The sequence below is a fragment of the Phlebotomus papatasi genome, chromosome 1 (genome assembly GCF_024763615.1).
Source record: "Phlebotomus papatasi isolate M1 chromosome 1, Ppap_2.1, whole genome shotgun sequence".
NCBI lineage: Eukaryota > Metazoa > Arthropoda > Insecta > Diptera > Psychodidae > Phlebotomus > Phlebotomus papatasi.
The window spans coordinates 45111483-45128625 of record NC_077222.1 but is presented as its reverse complement, the minus strand read 5'-3'; the positions used below and the strand labels follow the sequence as shown (position 1 = coordinate 45128625).

The 17143-nt window shown below is 33.8% G+C and overlaps 1 protein-coding gene across 2 annotated transcripts in view; it reads right to left on the bottom strand.

Moving 5' to 3' along the window:
* The window catches only part of LOC129799357 (serine-rich adhesin for platelets-like), a 77454-nt gene that overhangs the window by 6393 nt on the left and 53918 nt on the right, over positions 1-17143 (bottom strand). The window contains exons 7-9 of one of the 2 annotated variants that reach the window (XM_055843174.1): positions 13250-13443; positions 10965-12868; positions 3715-4039 (exon numbers count right to left, since the gene is read on the bottom strand). In XM_055843174.1, coding sequence (XP_055699149.1) covers positions 3715-4039; positions 10965-12868; positions 13250-13443 — 2423 coding nt within the window. The remainder of the gene's footprint in view (positions 1-3714; positions 4040-10964; positions 12869-13249; positions 13444-17143) is intronic. The other variant, XM_055843175.1, reaches the window with a different exon arrangement.

Genomic DNA, 17143 nt, shown 5'->3' with positions numbered 1-17143 from the left:
TCAATAATATTGCTTGATATTTAAGATTTCTGGATATTAAGGAACTGAGTTAAACTTCAGTCTGAAACCCGTAGTACAGAATAGTTTAGGTGACAAAAAAAAACGAATATGGAAAGGCTGTCAAAATCACATTAAAACCTATTTTCGAGAAAAACTAAGCTATAGGGTGGAATCACCACTTCTCGCCAGTGTCCCACTTCTCGCCACTTATATTGAAATCTCTATTTTTCACAATTTATGAAATAAATGAGCCGCAAAGTTATTTGTATTTTTATTGCTGCTTCGTATAGAGTCGAAAAATAATAATTATTCGTTTTGGATTTAAAATTTTGAACATTTTTAGAGCAATATTTTAAGCAAGTGCATCGAATCCAATATTTCTTACCAAATATAACAAGTGCCATCAAATTTTCATCGAATAAAATTAACGTTTTTGTATAAATAATCTGTCTGTTGAATATTTAATTACATTCCTAGAATACATAAAATTTGTATTTAGGTTATTAATATTTCATTAAATATTAGTTTTATGTAAAAATGAGGCATGGCGGAAAGTGGTAATGTTTTAAATTGATTTTACCACCTGTCGCCATTGCTTTTTAATAGGCGACGCTAATTTTACTTCGTAGATTATCAGTTGTCAAGTCTGTTTGTTTACTTTTTGCAACAGTCTAATAATTTAATTTCCCAAATAAAACCCAGGAAAATTCATTTGAAGTGAGTAATAATAAGGTGGTCATGAGGAAAAAGAAATGCTGAATGTATTCTTTTCATAATATTGCCCAAAATAATCGAGTTTGGACGTTTACAAGAGGGTGGCGAGAAGTGGTTACAAAACTGGCGAAAAGTGGTAAAAAGTGGCGACGAAGTGGTCATTTTTGCATTGTTAATAAAAATCAGTTTTTTAAGTGGTCCAGTATTAAATTCGAGTACTACTTTCTTACGAATCTGGAGTCAATACATCTCAGTAGCTTTGTGTCAAATTTGAGATATCTTAAGATAAGGGGTCAAAAGTTATAATCAAATTAATTTCAATTTTTCTAAAAGTGGCGATAAGTGGTTACTCCACCCTAACTTAAAAAAAATAGAAGTGAGGAGCTTGCAGAGTTTTAAAAGACAATTGTATAAGATAATAAAATTATATAGGGTAAAATTAGGCAGCAAAAGTGGCTTCCTCTATCTTCTTTCTAAAGCCAAGCTACAACATCCCACTGTCTAATTCTATCCGTGGCTAATTCTGCGCAGGCTTCCCCTAGGATATAATGGGGTAATTTAGAATTGTTTCTAAATCATAATTTTATTACTTCCTTACTATTTCTTCTAGCTTCTATTCGGTGGTCTTCTTTTTCTCTTTGTGCATTGTAACATTAATGGTAAAATCTCAAATTTTCAAATTGGAAATGATTGTAATTTAATTAATCATCGATTACACTGTGCAACAATTTTGAACTTTTTTTTTATATCCCTGGGTTCTCATGTATTTTTTCTATTGCTAGGGTCAAATGATTTACGAAAATACTTATCATTTTGATTTCATTTGGATTTTGCGCCTGGTATTTAGGAAAAACCGTTTTTTCCGTTTTTTGATACTGATTTATTTCTCACTATGGAATAATTTGGTCCCCTTTACGTGCCCGATAAAACCCTCTGAACAGATGAAGTTCGTACAACTGACACCAGGGGCGCTGTAGTCTCAAATATGTCAGAAAACATGGAAAAATCGAACTTTTTAGCAAATTTGATCAAAAATATCTTGAAAACTGGGACTGCCCCTAACAATCTGTTTTGTGGGTTTGATAGAAAATTTAATCAGCTACATTTTCGACCATGTACAACTTTTCTCTCAGATTATTTTTTAACCTCGATATTGAGGTTCAAACGAAAAACGAGCACTCAGCCAACTAAAGAAAGACTTAAGTATTTCGCACATTTTGACTTTTTTTCAAGTTAAAATAACCCAGAGTATTATTTTCACTTTTCTTACAATTGTAGGACTTTATTAATACTTATTACATTATAAAATGTGTTTAGATATAATACAAGGTAATAACTCAAACAATATCTTCAGTAAGATTTCAGTGTTATTTCAATCTCAAAAGACTATTACAAAAAAGGCATATTAACTGCATATTGCAAAATTTTAAATATTTCAAAGAATATTTCTTGTTAATTTTACGTTTTAGAATCAATAAGTATCTATTTTACCTTCTACATACCAGGTATACATATGGAAAACTTTGCAAAAAATCCTTTTCTAAATTTATTTCTTTTTATAATTCCTTAAAATTTTTTCCTACATTTATCTACAATCCTACAATTTTAACCTCATAATTACGTGATTTTCGTCGAAATAAATCTAAAACTAGTTTTTGAACTTGTAATTGTTACTTTATGTATATCACATACGTTAAAGTTTTATACAAGTTTCCAAGTAATAAAATAATATTTAAAAATTTAAAATGTCATATAAAAATCACCATAAAATCGATATTTAAGTATTAAATAATATAATAAAAGCTTGTACTGCCTAATTGCGAGGAAAAAAAATAATAACACTCGAAATTGTGAAGGTTTTATTTAGTTGGCTGAATGCTCATTTTTCGTTTGAACCTCAATATCGAGGTTAAAAAATAATCTGAGAGAAAAGTTGTACATGGTCGAAAATGTAGCTGATTAAATTCTCTATCAAACCCACAAAACAGATTGTTAGGGACAGTCCTAGTTTTCGAGATATTTTTGATCAAAGTTGCTAAAAAGTTCGATTTTTCCATGTTTTCTGACATATTTGAGACTACAGCGCCCCTGGTGTCAGTTGTACGAACTTCATCTGTTCAGAGGATTTATCGGGCATGTAAAGGAGACCAAATTATTCCATAGTGAGAAATAAATCGGTTCAGCAGAATCTGAGATATAAGCACCCAAGTATCAAAAAACAGAAAAAACGGTTTTGCCTAGATTCCAGGCGCAAAATCCAAATGAAATCAAAATGATAAGTATTTTCGTAAATCATTTGACCTTAGCAATAGAAAAAGTAGCATGAAAACCCAGGGACAAAATCATCGTTGCACAGTGTTAATGAATGAAAAATTCCTAAAATTTAGTAGTATAATATTTAAGAATAAGAAATAAGACATTTTTCGTTTTAAAATACCATCGAAATTCTTTATTAAATTTTGAGAAGAAGCATTTCCGCCGTTTGGCTTTGGAGGCTGGTCTCCAACGCTGAGTAGGCGGCAGACGCATGGTATAGGGAATTATTGTAAAGACACATGTTGGCAAATAAATTACAATTACAATTTTGTAGTAGAATAATGTGGAGTGAATAATTTTAAAAAAAAATTCTTAATAACTGACAAAATATAAAAAGAAATTAGGTTTTTCTTCTATCAATTTAATCTATGAGTAAAGGACCGTTTCATTTCTTTCTTTAACCATTTATGTATTTACCTATTTAGATAACAATAAAAAATTTAAAAAAAAACGTTTTTTTTTCTGAGTCACCGAACTGGATACCCATTGGACCTTAAAGGGTTAATTTTATCAAAGATCCAAGTAAAAATATTCGTTAACAATATCTAAATTCAGGACTTTGGCAATTTAATTTCCATTCGTAGAGCAAATTAGTCAAATTTTAAAAGAATTATAGTAAAATAGCAAAATAACTGATTTATTCATCTGATTCTCTATCAATTTGTAATAAATTTAATTCCTCACCTTAGAAGTGGCTTCAGCAGTCTTCCGCAATGTCGATGTAATCGTGGGCTTCGGCACAAGTGGTTTCGTGGTAGCCGACATTGGTCGTGATGTAGTTGTCTTAGTGGTGGTTTTGCTGGCAACATCCTTATCCTTAGCCGCAGTGGCTGCCGTTCGAGTCGTGGTTGTTGTGGTCGTTGCACTTGGTACTCTCGGTTTAGCTGACGAGAGGGTCGTGCGTGTTGTTTTCGTTAATGTGGTGGTCGTGCTGGAGCTTGATCCAGAAGTAGCACCTGTCGGCTGCTTTGGTCGTGCCGACAGAACAGTTGGTTTTGTTGACAGATTCCTAAAAGTTCAATGCATTTTTTTTTGTTATCCCTTTAATTCTTTCCGGACTGTATCATTCATGTCTAGTCAGCCAATTTGATGATTTTAGGCATAATTCCTTCATGATCACATCTATTTTTTTCTATCTATCATATTAATTGAATTTTCCTTAATTCTAAATAATCCAAAAAATCGTTTTCCCGAAGTGTCCATATTTTTCATTGGGTAAGGGAAGAGCACCCCGGATCGGAATGTTAAGAGACATGCTCGATATTTAGTTGAAAATATAAGCCTCAAAATACTTATATTTCGAGTTGCACGTCGAGGTCAGTCGTAAATAATCTCAGTTACCATAAGCTTAATTGGGCTTATGATTTGCATTTTTTTTTCAAATTTCCTTGTTGCCCATACAAGGTTAATGCAGTGCATGATATCCTCGGGAAAATATTAAACAATAAACGAATAATAAAACTAAATTAGTTTTATGAGTTTAAAATTGATATAAGAGCAAAATGAGTCATGTAATTTTATTGCAAAATTAATTTGTAAACTAATATTAAGTAATTTTATGCTCTATAACTCATTTTCATTCCGTGAAAAATAATTATTTCTCATGCTATATCACCAGTGAAATTGCACCTTGCCATCTACACACCTACATAAACTTCAACAACAAAACATTCCTCTGTATTTTATAAAATTCCTTTTGATCTTTTGTCATTTTTCTCAAGTTCATTTACATCTCTTAATGAAAACTAGTGATAAGCCTAGATCAGCTTATTGTAGGTGAGATTCTTAATGTGAGCTAACTCGGAATGCATGCAAATTCGATTTAAAGCTGAAGTTGGGGGACGCCATTCAGTTATCTTGAATCAAATTCGTGAAATTATACAAATTTTGTATTCAAAACAAAATATCAAGGATTTACATGGACTGACAAAAAAAAGTGAAAATGGGTGAAATGTAGACCAGAATGTTCTCTAATTTTTCCGTAGAACTAGATCTCATTGATTACTCAGAAGCCGAGATAAGCGCGGTTTTTTGTTCCTCAACTCGTTTTTTCGATCAGATCGCCCCAAGTGTTCATTTGGTGAACTTCAACTATATAAAAGAAGTGTTGTATTTTGTGAGACTTTCCATTAAAACCCTATTTTAAGTGTCTTATTGGAGTAGAGGCAGTCAAATTGGCATCTGAGTGATTTCAAAGCATTATTATGGGAAAAATCAATTTTACCACACTTTAACGGCAAAATAGGAGTGATAGCGTAGTCTGAGCGGAAAATGATGTAGGGGAAAGTACTCTCCTTTCGAACGTTCATGCCTTCGAATATTGTGAATTTCTTTTGGTTTTTCTAAAAGACTTACACATTTCTATCAAATATTATTTAGCTTTATCAATTACGAGTCTCCTCAAAAAATAGAGGGCCTAGTGATTCATTTTTATGCTTTTATAAGAAAAAATTGAAAATGGACTCAAAGCTTCATTTTAATATAAAATTTTACATGTGTGTTTTCCTATTTAAAATAATTTTTGGAAAAACGTGACTAGTGTGAATGATAAAGGGTTAATTAAGGTTGATTATCGTCAACATAGTTTTTCTCGAGAAGGATACCATTTTTGTGGGTGGTGGATAACTTGCAAAACCACCCATACTTTGCCTTCGAATTTAAGAATTTCATGCCTTCGAATGCTTATCTAGTAACACTACCGCCATTTAATATGTCATATGTTATTCCACAACCTCACGTTTTTGTATGTTTTGCTTCACATTGCGCTCGAAAAATCCTCAAGGATTTTTCGTAGTAAATCAAATAAATTCACCGTCGCTGCTGACTAAGTGCATCGTATATATGTACTTACTTAAAAGTAGGATTATTCTTATATCGTGAGGAAAATAGCAAATTTTGTAGCTTTATTTTCATTTCACCCCAATCGGAATGGTGATAATGTAATGTGTTGTCTTTTTGAGAGTCTGGAAATGATGGTCCGATGAAGATGTTTAAAAGTCTTCAAATCACAAAAAGGCAAGACATTTGATTGATATCATTTAAGAAACAATTTCCAAAATTTTGTTTTTATTTGTTTCCAGAAACAAAATAACCTCAGTTTATTGACTTCAAAATGGCCTGGAGTATCACCCTTCTCTTTTTACAGTCGTATTTTAGGGTTGTCATATCGATATGGCTTTTCCAACAATTTATTCCTATTGGAATAGCAGTATTTCAGAAAAATTGGAAAAGATTCCTTTTGTTAGCGTTTTTCTCTGTAGTAATAGGATCAGTGAGTGTATTAGACCTCAGACTAATCAATAATAAATTGTTTAGTGTTTCGATAGAAATATTTTCCGAGAAAATTCTAGATTCAAAGGCATGTACCGTCACATTCGAAGGCAAAAATTGTACCATGGCTCGGACCAAATCGACGTAGTATTTTTATTTACTTCATAAAAAGAAACTAAGGGATTTTGAATGGTAAATTATATAAGCATGGGATCTCAATTAACTAAAGATTTTTTCGGTGTAATGAAAATTGGGATTCATTTTCGATTTTCCCAGAAAAAAAAATCATAAAGTTTGAACTTCATATTTCTGGTCCAACCTAGAGTACTTTCCCCTATGGACGAAATATAGAGACAAATGTCCTCTACAATTATGTCGAAGTAATCATCAAAATCGGTTCAGCGACAGTCGAGATAATTGAGGTTATGTGATATTGAAATTGGTTTTTCGACTGTAGCGCCCCTGGTGTTGGTCCCACAAAGTTCAAATGTTCTGGAAAGTTGTAGCATTTGGTGAAATCTTTCGTTTAAGCCCTCACCCATCAAAATCGGTCACATAGAACCGGAGATATGATTTTTTTAATTTCGTGAACTTTGACCCCTCATATCTCCGGTTCTATTATAACCACAGCGCACTTACGCACCATTTTGGAAACGTCCTAGACTGGACTACAACACTAAAATTTCATTAACTTGCACAAAGGAATTTTTGAGAAAAATGAGTTTGAATTTTGACGCTATCACAGCGCCACCTGTGGTGACTTTTTGAACTTCCATCTAAAAGTGCTCATCGAGACGAAACCAAAAAGCCAAAATTTAGGTCGATATGTTAATTAGAACCGGAGATAGAGGCCGGTCAATATTCAAACTTTGGCCCCTTATAGCTCGGGTCAGGGGTTATAAATCGACTTAAGCATTTTTTTTTGTTTGATAGGTATAATCAAGAGCTACAACATACTAAAATTTCAGTCCGACGCACAAAGGAATTTTCGAGTTATTTAACTAAGAAAATTGAAAAATCGTCTTTTTAAAAATAATGCCCATGGAAGGGGAAATGTCATTTCACGAGAGCTTTCCAAAAAGCCCTCACTTTTTAAATTCTGACAATTAGAACCGGAGTTATGGCCATTTTAAGAATTTTTTTTTGGACTAAAATTTGAGCCCGATCGATGCCATAGGGGCGGAGCTATTGAGAAAACAAAAGAGGGGGGTATTCAAAATGGCGGAACGAGGGGTGGGGGTCAATGCACCAAGTTGCAATTTTCACCCGATATAATCCTTTGCCGAAAACCGCAAGTCGATATCTCTTTCAGTTTAGGAGCTATTAACCCTCTAACGGTGTTTTCTTTAATATGTGAAAAAAAGTTCCAAAACAATGTTTTCTAGGATAATTTATGATCCAATAAAGTCGAAAAATCCATCCATTCTTCATTATCTATTTTAGTTTAGACGCTAGGTGAGAAAATATAAAAAATTTTTCAAACTCTTTTTGCTTCTAAAATTCACATTTTTAGTTTTTTCAATTTTTTTAAATAAAATATACAAAGTAGAATGACATATCTTTCAGCAAAAAATAAATTTATTTTAGTCAGATAACTTTAAATCGGTATTTTTATGGAAATTGGAAATGAGTTTTTTTGCACAAATATTTTTTGTTGCTCTTTCTCTGACCTGTCACACAAAACTGGGAATAGCAACAAAACGAAGAGTCAAAATGAGTTCAAACTTTCAAGAGATGTTTATAAGACTATTACCGAGGACACTATAGCACTTTTAAATAAATAAAACCTTTATTGTTGCTGTAAATGTGATTTTTGTGAAGACCGCCTGGAGGCAGTCTTACCCGTTAGAGGGTTAAGCTCCAAAGAGCGGCTGGCCGGCCGGCCGGGAACGTAACTTAGCACCCCATATATTCGTGATCAGGAAGTGATGTAACACATTTTGGCAAAGTTTGGGGCCGATCGGACGACATGAAATTTTGTTAGGATTATAGTGGGTGAGATTATTAAGAATCTCACACAGTAAAAAATCGTGTAAAAAAAATAACGTGTAATTTCCAAATTACCACTAAAAAAAAATTGTAAATTTTGATTTTTACCACTATTAAAATGGTAAATTTTGTGTAAAAAATAATTTGTGCAAAAATTTTCAGCGTGTAATTCAAACATGTAATTTCACCACTATTCAAGTGGAATAGTGTCACTTAAAAAGTGGTAAATATTCCGCAGCGTATAAAATTTGGTGCATGTAATCAGAAACGTGTAAAATCGCCATTATAGTTTGACAGCTGCTGGAAGCATCCACCCCGGTGAGTATTTTCTTTAGTTTTTTGAGTTTTATAGATTCTAATACTGAGAAATAAGACCAAATCCCTCAAGAAAATGGTGAAATACTTCTGCTCGGTGTGGATTTTCAGGATTTTATACGAATGATTATGAAAAAAGTGATAAAAAATTGCATCGGCGTCATTACTTGCGATTTTTGCACGTTTGTCAGTTTTCTGTCCAGTTTTCAACTTCACAGGGTGCTTTTGTGGCATTAGGAAGCCTCCAAATCAACTGCCCTTGTGATCATCAACCCTCCAATGGCACCTCGAAGGATTTTAATGTGAATACCGTGGAGAAAACTTGAGCATATTTGGAAGATTTTGAACTTCCTAAAACATCGCATATCATTCCCGGAATACACTATTTCCCTCAATGTTTTTGCACTATGGGGTCCTTCTGTCTTCTTAGTGAGTTTCAAATACATCGCTTTTTGAGGCACTAAATGCGATGAGTGACTTCCATATTAAGGTTCTTTTGTACAATTTGGTTAATTTTATCTTTACAGAGGGAAGTTGATCACTGAGATGGGCATACAGACGAAGAAACGAAAATCTGTTTCGATCCTGACGGAACAACATGAAGCTGGAATTCAACAATTAGGGAGAACATAAAGGAGGAATACCTGGTGGAGTTGTGAAGGAATGTATTAGCCTCAAAAGGTCAGAGATTTTTTTCTTATTTCCATTTTTGAAACAGGAAAACTTCTATTTCACAATGTATCGTCGTTTATTTACAGATTCGTCACCAAAGTATCATCTTTAAAACAATAAAGAACTCACGCGAGACCACAAGATCAGCAGCTATTCTATAGGGAAGCATCTGACAGCGAAAACTTTTTGTGCAAAAATATATTAAATTGTAAAAATTATTGTAAATTTTACAAGAAAATAAAATTACACATTCGAAATTACAAGTTTTTCACTTTTACATGCTCCATTTTACACAATATTTAAGATTACATTCTGATGATTACAAGTAAAAGAAATTACACGCTGAAGATTACACGTTTTAAAAATTACATTTTTCCCAAAATTACCACTATAATAGAGATGTCAAAAATTACCTACTATTATAGTGGTACTTATTTTTTACTGTGCACCTAGGGTAAAGGCTCATAATTTTGACCAGTCTGCTTATAAGCATCGATGTTCCAAGTTTGAAGTACGATATTTTCAACACTATAATTGACATTTCTTGTTACTCTCTTTTCAGAAGGGTTGTTTAGAAACTTGGCAAGCTATTTATCATCTTATTTTTTTCTAAAATTAGTTTTAATACGTTTAAAAATGAATTGATATGTAGAGGTGAATTTGATTCTTATTTTGGACAACTTGGTGATTAATTTTTACAACTTAGCTGTAAATTTGGACAGATAATCCGCCTCAACAGGATGCCCATTGTTCTTCATTTCATGAACCAATCTTACCAAGTCCTCTTCCTGGTCATGTAAGGGAAACATAGAATGTCACAAGAAGCCCAGAAACTTTCCATATCATTCATTAAAGTGAGTTGACTTCGGTACTCCAAGTACGCGCGGATTCGCTCATTCCCTGCCATTTCCGGGAGCCTTTCAAGGCATTTCTCGCTATATCTCTTTCGTAGAGATGATGCTGCTTTGTTTCTCCAGGCATTTGTCCAACCTAGTCATCACAAAAGCTAAAACTTCACAAAATTTCGTGAGAAAAACACCTGTCCAAAATAAGAACCATCACCTCACTGGTGAATGTCTTAAAAAATTTCCCATTTTTCACACGAAAAATCTAATTCACAAGGCAAATCTCACTTCAGGTCAAATGTACAAATCACCATTAACGTGAATCAACACAATATTCAATGAATATTCAATAATATCACTTAAAAAGACCGAAGAAACATTGTTAGTCCTTCGCCATAGCTAATTAAGACTGAAGTAAACACGAAGTTCTGTCATATTTCTCGTAAGCAGTTGCTCACACTGAATTTTCAACAATAGCAATTTCAACTCAAATCATATTCAAAATTTAACGTATTTAGTGTTAAAATCTTCCAAAAAGAACAAATATTTCCATAAAATTCATTATTCATCAAATATTGGAATAAAAATCCATCATTTTAATCAATTTATTTTTAGTGTCCAATGTTATCCTCAAAGTATCCAAAATAAAAAAACTGGACAAAATTATGAGCCTTTCCCCTAATACGAAAAAAAATTGTGGGAAAAATTTCTAAATTGAGTCAAAGAGCAAAAAAAATCCTTCTCAGAAATTCGATGAAAAAAGTTCAAAGAAAAAGACCAAGTATACACAAAAGTTTACGAAGGTAATGGAAAAGGGACAAAAATTAAGAAGAAGAAACTTACTTTGTGGTTGTCACTGTCGATGTCGTCTTCTTCACTCCAGGGGCAGCAGTGGTGGTGGTTGTCTTGGAGGTGGCCACACCACTGGATGTTCTTGTGTTTGTGGCTGAATTTGGTTTGGTCAGGGGTGACTTGGCTGGTGTAGTACGAGAGGCCAAAGTCGTCTTGGGGGCAGCAGCAGATGTGGCCAATGGCGATTTTGTGGCTGTTGAAGGTGATGTCAATGGTTTACGGGTTGATGCCAGGGGGGAGGATTTAGACGTTACTGGTGACTTTGTGGTGGCTGAAGCGGCTGGGCTGGATTTTGGACGAGTGCTGAGTGTTGATGGTGGTTTCACTGGTGAAACTTTGCCTGCTGCTGCTGTTGTTGTTGTTTTTGTCGCCAAAGTCGTCCTGGGAGTTGCTGAAGTTGGTGATGCTTTAGCTCCCAATGGAGGTTTTGTTGTGCGTGGTTTAGCTTTTGGTTCTTCTTTTTTCGAACTCTCCACAGGTTTGGTAGCTGCCTTCTTCTTGACTTCAGGCTCCTCCTTGGGTGTATCATTAGCAGCAGCAGGAGCAGCAGCAGTAGCAGCAGCAACAGTTACTGCAGCTCCAGCAACTGCTACTCCAGCTGTAACAGCCGGAAGAACAGAATCCACTTCTTTCTCAGTCTTTGTCATCTCCTCAGCCTCAGGTTCTGCCAATTTCTCCACAGCCTCCATGAGTTTTTGAGGCTCAGGACTAGTCAAACGTTCAGATAGATCAATAATGCCATTATTGGTAGCAGCTGGAGTTGGTGGTGGAGTTTCCACTTTACTCTTCTCCTCAACACTTTCCTGTGTCCCTATTAAATCATCATGCGTTGCTACAACTTCCTCCTGCACAAAACAATTTTGATCAGATTCTGGAGAATCTTCAACATCATTATCTTGGAGACTCTTAACCGTTGACTCAGACTCTGGCAGTGAGTTCAAATCAATCCCCTGTGTCTCAACCCTGTTATTGGGCACAAATACATCCGCTTCAGCTGACAATTTGGCCTGATCGGCAATCCCTGTAAGGTCCGAATCTAAATCAGTTACATTAATTTGATTCTCAGGCACTGTTTCAACCACAACAAAGTCCTCCATTTCTGGTTTCTGCTGAGCAAAATCCAACAGCACCGTTGCCGCCTCCAATTCTGATTCTGGCTTCTCAGACTCCAACTCAAAGCTCCGTTCTGGTTCACTCTGGAACATATCCTCTTCGGGCTTCAATGCTACCTCATCACCCACATCACCATTCTCTTTTGTATCCTCCTCAGTCGTATCATCCAACTCCTCCTTTGACGGCAACAAATGCACCGAATTCAGATCATGCGCATCCGTGGAGAAGGAACCATCATTTATATCCTGATGATATGACATATTCATAGGATCATTTTCACCTGGAACAGTTGCATCACCCAATTGCATTGAACCAGGAATATTTTTGATAATATCATTAATTTGGTCATCTGTCGTACTTTGTGGCATTTTTTCCGATGTATCCTCAACACTCTCATCCTTCTTCTCATCCCCATGCATTGCTTCCTTGAGATTGATCTCCTGGTAATTTGTTGGTGACTGAGGTAAATAAACACCATCAAATTCATGGGGACACTTTGAGATTTCTTTATTAAATTGATCCATATCCGGAAGATCAAAGAGTGGATTATCAGAACTACTTCCAACCTTCCGCGGACTCTGTGCTAAAATCTCATCCTTCTCCAAAAGATTCAAATGGTGATTGTTCTCCTTAAAGCCACCAATTGAATTAACTGGAGATGATGGAATAAATTCCTGTGCATCAGGATTCAATTTTGATGCCATTGTATCTTCACTCTCTTCCTTCTTCTCCAAATCCACAAGTTCTGGCTCCCTCTCGGACAAAGCGTCCTCGTTAACAAGCTAAAATACAATTTTTTTTTACGATAAAATACATTAATGTATGTACCAACATAAAAAAATATATTAAACTTGCTTCACAATCACCAGATGTAAGAAAAAAAAATGCCATATAAACAAGTAAACATTGTGAAATTATAAATGAGAAGGAGTAATAAATGTCCACAACAAACTGAGAGAGTGAGAAAAATTTGCATTTAGCAATATTGAGGTGAGAAATCGCAAAGATCAACGTAAATTTTAAAGCAAGAGAGCACAAATAAAATTCAAAAAAAAAAAGAAACTAGTTCATGTGGGATGAAAAAAAAATCGGAAATTTGTGTAGGAAAAAAATGAAAATAAGAGTAAATTGCAAATGAGATTTTGTGGGTTGAATGGACTTACATCTGAACAAGCCTCTTGAGACTCAGCAATTGCTTGTGAAATTGCGTGAGATTCCTTCACTTTCAGCTCCTTCTGCTGCTCTCCCTTAATATAATTCCACTCTTCGTCAGATTCTTCTTCACTTTCAACTATTCCTGCACTTTCGGTCACTGCTGCTGTGTCACTTGGTAATTCCGCCACCGCACATTCAGATTCTGGATTAAATTGGATTTGGAGAAAGAAAAGAAATATTATGTCACGAAATTTCGCAACAATCTCATTTTAATATGAATTAACCCTTTAACGACCGAGACACTTTTTACAGACTGAAAATCAACAATAAAAATTAAACTGAGAAATATAATCAATGATAAGTCTTACATCTAACCTTGGAAAGTTCAACAGAGTCTAATTCGGTGTATTTTGTGTTTCTATGAACAATAGGGACAAAAATAGCCCAAAAAATTTAAGTAATTTTTCTGACAATACCAATGAATAATATTTTTCGCTTTAATGAAAAATATTACGTATGAGTATTGTAGTTTTTATTGCCAAAAAGGGTTTTGCTTAAAAAAAAACTGGAAGTATAAAAAATAATTAAAATCATTTTTCAATATGAGAATTTAAAAATTTGTCATTTTTAAGCTTAAATATTTACTACATAGCAAATAGCTAGAGTCTTGCAAAAAATATTGTAGATTCCTTCAACCTTCTACTTTACAATTATGTACAGACATAAGAAAAAAATAAGTTCAGGTAGTCAGAAAAAAATATATTCTTTATGGGACACCGGTGTTCAAATCGTCCTTAAAGGGTTAAAACAGTAAAGGTTCAAATTATTGATCGATTAAAAAATTGATTCAAGAACTTTTTGTATAAATTTAAATTGGTTCCAATTACTTAAAACGTATGCTCTCCACAAAGTTTAGAATCATTTGATCTTGAAAACCCTTTATAAGGAATGCTGAACTTCGTGAGATAACGCTCAGATAACTCAAAATATATATTTTAAAAAAGGATAAACGATTAAATAGAAGTTCTAGTGATCCTTTTTTCAAGTTCAGATTCGCAAAAAAGAAATAATATTATTCGCAAATAAAGAAAAATATTGTAAGGATAAGTAAATAAAATTGTGTTGGATTTCTTTGTACAATTCAATAAATGAAAATTTAATAAACTACTGAAATTATCATGACTAAAGGCCTCTACACATTAAAGAAATTTATGTCCATATTGAAGAATTTTTCCTACAAAAGCGTAGGGAATTTGCATCAATATAAACATAAATTTCTCCAATTTCTCTGTGTGTAATGCCCAGGCGCTCAATAACTTTTGTTTTGTAAACACATTTTTGACTTTTCTGTCATAGTGAATGAAACCTACACTGAGAGAAATCCGAAAAAGTTAAAATAACATTCCGGAAATGTTAATTATACCCTGCAGTATTGATCCGAAATCGGTGTAAATAATACCCCTTTTAGGTGTATTAGGGGTTAAAGTTATCCTTTTTTCATGTTAATTTTACCCATTTTACCCTTAAAAAGGTGTAAAATTAACATTAAAAAATGTTGATATATTTTTACACCTAAAAAGTGTTAATGTTATGAGGAAAAAATGTTAATCGCACCCTCTTTTTTTTCTCAGTGTATATAGTCATCCTCTCCTCACTCTTATAGGAAATTTTAAAAACATGTTTACAATAAGAGTCATTGTGCGCTGGGCATAAAGACCATGAAACACTCTTGCTTACATCAATTAAAATACCACGAATGATTTTTACGAATTTGAGAACGGTAGGGAAGAGGCATATCATCATCCACTGAGAAAAAAAACGGGGGTGAGATTAACTTTTTTTGCTCATAACTTTAACAATTTTTAGGTGTAAAAATATATCAAAATTTTTTAATGTTAATTTTACACCTTTTTAAGGGTAAAATTAACATGAAAAAGGATAACTTTAACCGCTAATACACCTAAAAAGCATAATATTTACACAGATTTCACATCAATACTGCAGGATAAAATAAACATTTCCAGAGTGTTATTTTAATTTTTTTCGGATTTCTCTCAGTGAAGTATTAAACGCAAATCTATTTCGCAAAGAATCCTGGTCGTTGGTTAACTCTTTTGTCTCCTTTGGGACACTGGGTACCCATGGAAACAACAATTTTTTTAGACTATCTAGAATCGATAAAAATCCGATTCTTGTGGATAATTACAAACTATAAGGATGTCCAAATCTAGGATATTTTTTGCAGGATCCTAATTAACTCTTGAGATTAGATATTTTTGGTCAAAAATCGTGAATTTTCGATTTTCTGCTTCCTTGGAGATATTGTGACTTTTTCGATATTTCTAGATAAATATTTATGATAACTAACAATTACAGATTACATAAATTCGAAAAACAATTTTTTCTTAAATTTTCAAAAAACTTGTTCAAACTTAATGGGTACTCTCAACCGCAAAAATCTAGAGGCCATTTACTTTTTGACACCAACCTTGTAAGAAAATTCCAAGCGGGAGCGAAATTTTTGCCAATATGGCCGATAATTTTGACATTTGGCAGCGAGAGAGATTGCTTTCAAGGAAGTTTTTCCTATTCTTCCTGATTTTGGTGAATTCTGATTGTCCAGGAAGTGTCTTTTATGCTTTTGAGAAAGTTTAATGTGTCTACAATAACATCGTGTTGAAACAAATGTGCTTTAAAGTGTTATGTGTAAAATATTATGAGGAATCTGTTTACAAGCAGGAGCTGGGTGTCTTTTTTAGCACTTCCTGGACATCCCACAAGATACTGGTCAATAATTCACCTTGTTTTAGTTATCAACATCGTACAGGAGTCCTTTGACACGCACAAATAGTTTACAAAATCGATAATATTGGCTTTGGAAAAATTGAAGTTTGTATCCTTTGCGTTCTTTTGGGGACGAGAGTTCCCATGAGTTTTCCAATTTCCCAGAGGCGGAGAAAATTCTTTCTCTACAAAAGTATCATATTTGACCACTGAGAGTTACAAAAAAGTGAGTTTTACTGAAATTCGTTCGCTGGATATGTTGTGGTCCGGAAAGAGTTAAACAGCATCCATAGGGGGAAGTGGTACCCTAGGGGGTAGCTGTGAATGTAGGGCAGCTTTGAAATTAGGATTTTTCTCCTATGTTTAAATGGAACTTATCCATATCATAATGTAATTTAGCTCCTCAATCTGTTTGTGTAGCTAAATTATATCACAATAATGACCAACGCACAATAACTTTTGTTTGTAAACATGTGTTCATAATTACTCATGAGAATGAGCGAGATGGCTAGATCTAGATATCACTCACTATCATTGAAATGCCACTAAACTAAATGTCACTAAAAGTCATTGTGCGTTGGGCATAAGGCTCAATTTTATTTAAAAATAGGTGAAAATCAACTTTTCAAAACTGCCCCACTACCCCCTACTTGAAAACAAAAAAAAAAACAATTTATCGACTGGAAATAAAACTCTAAGCTAATTATGTAAAGAATTGCAACAAAACTTATGTCCCCTACACACTAGAGAAATTTATCTCCATATTGAAGAGTTTCTCCTGTACAAGCATCGGGGATTTCCTTCAATATAAACATAAATTTCTCTGGTGTATAGAGGCCATTAGTTAAAGGAGCATGGAAAGAAATCTCCCTAATAAAACACTAGCATATTTCTCCAATACGAGAATAATTGTAAACCTTTTAAACGATCAAGAGTCTAGACACGAAAGAATAGAGCAAAATAGCGCCCAACGCACAATAAATTTTATTTTGTAAACATATTTTTGATATTTCAATTAGAGCGAATGAGATCTAGATCTAGTCATCTCTTTCACTTTCAGGCAATATAAAAATCACCTTTACAAAGAAAAGTTATTGTGCGCTGGTTAAAATGAGAGA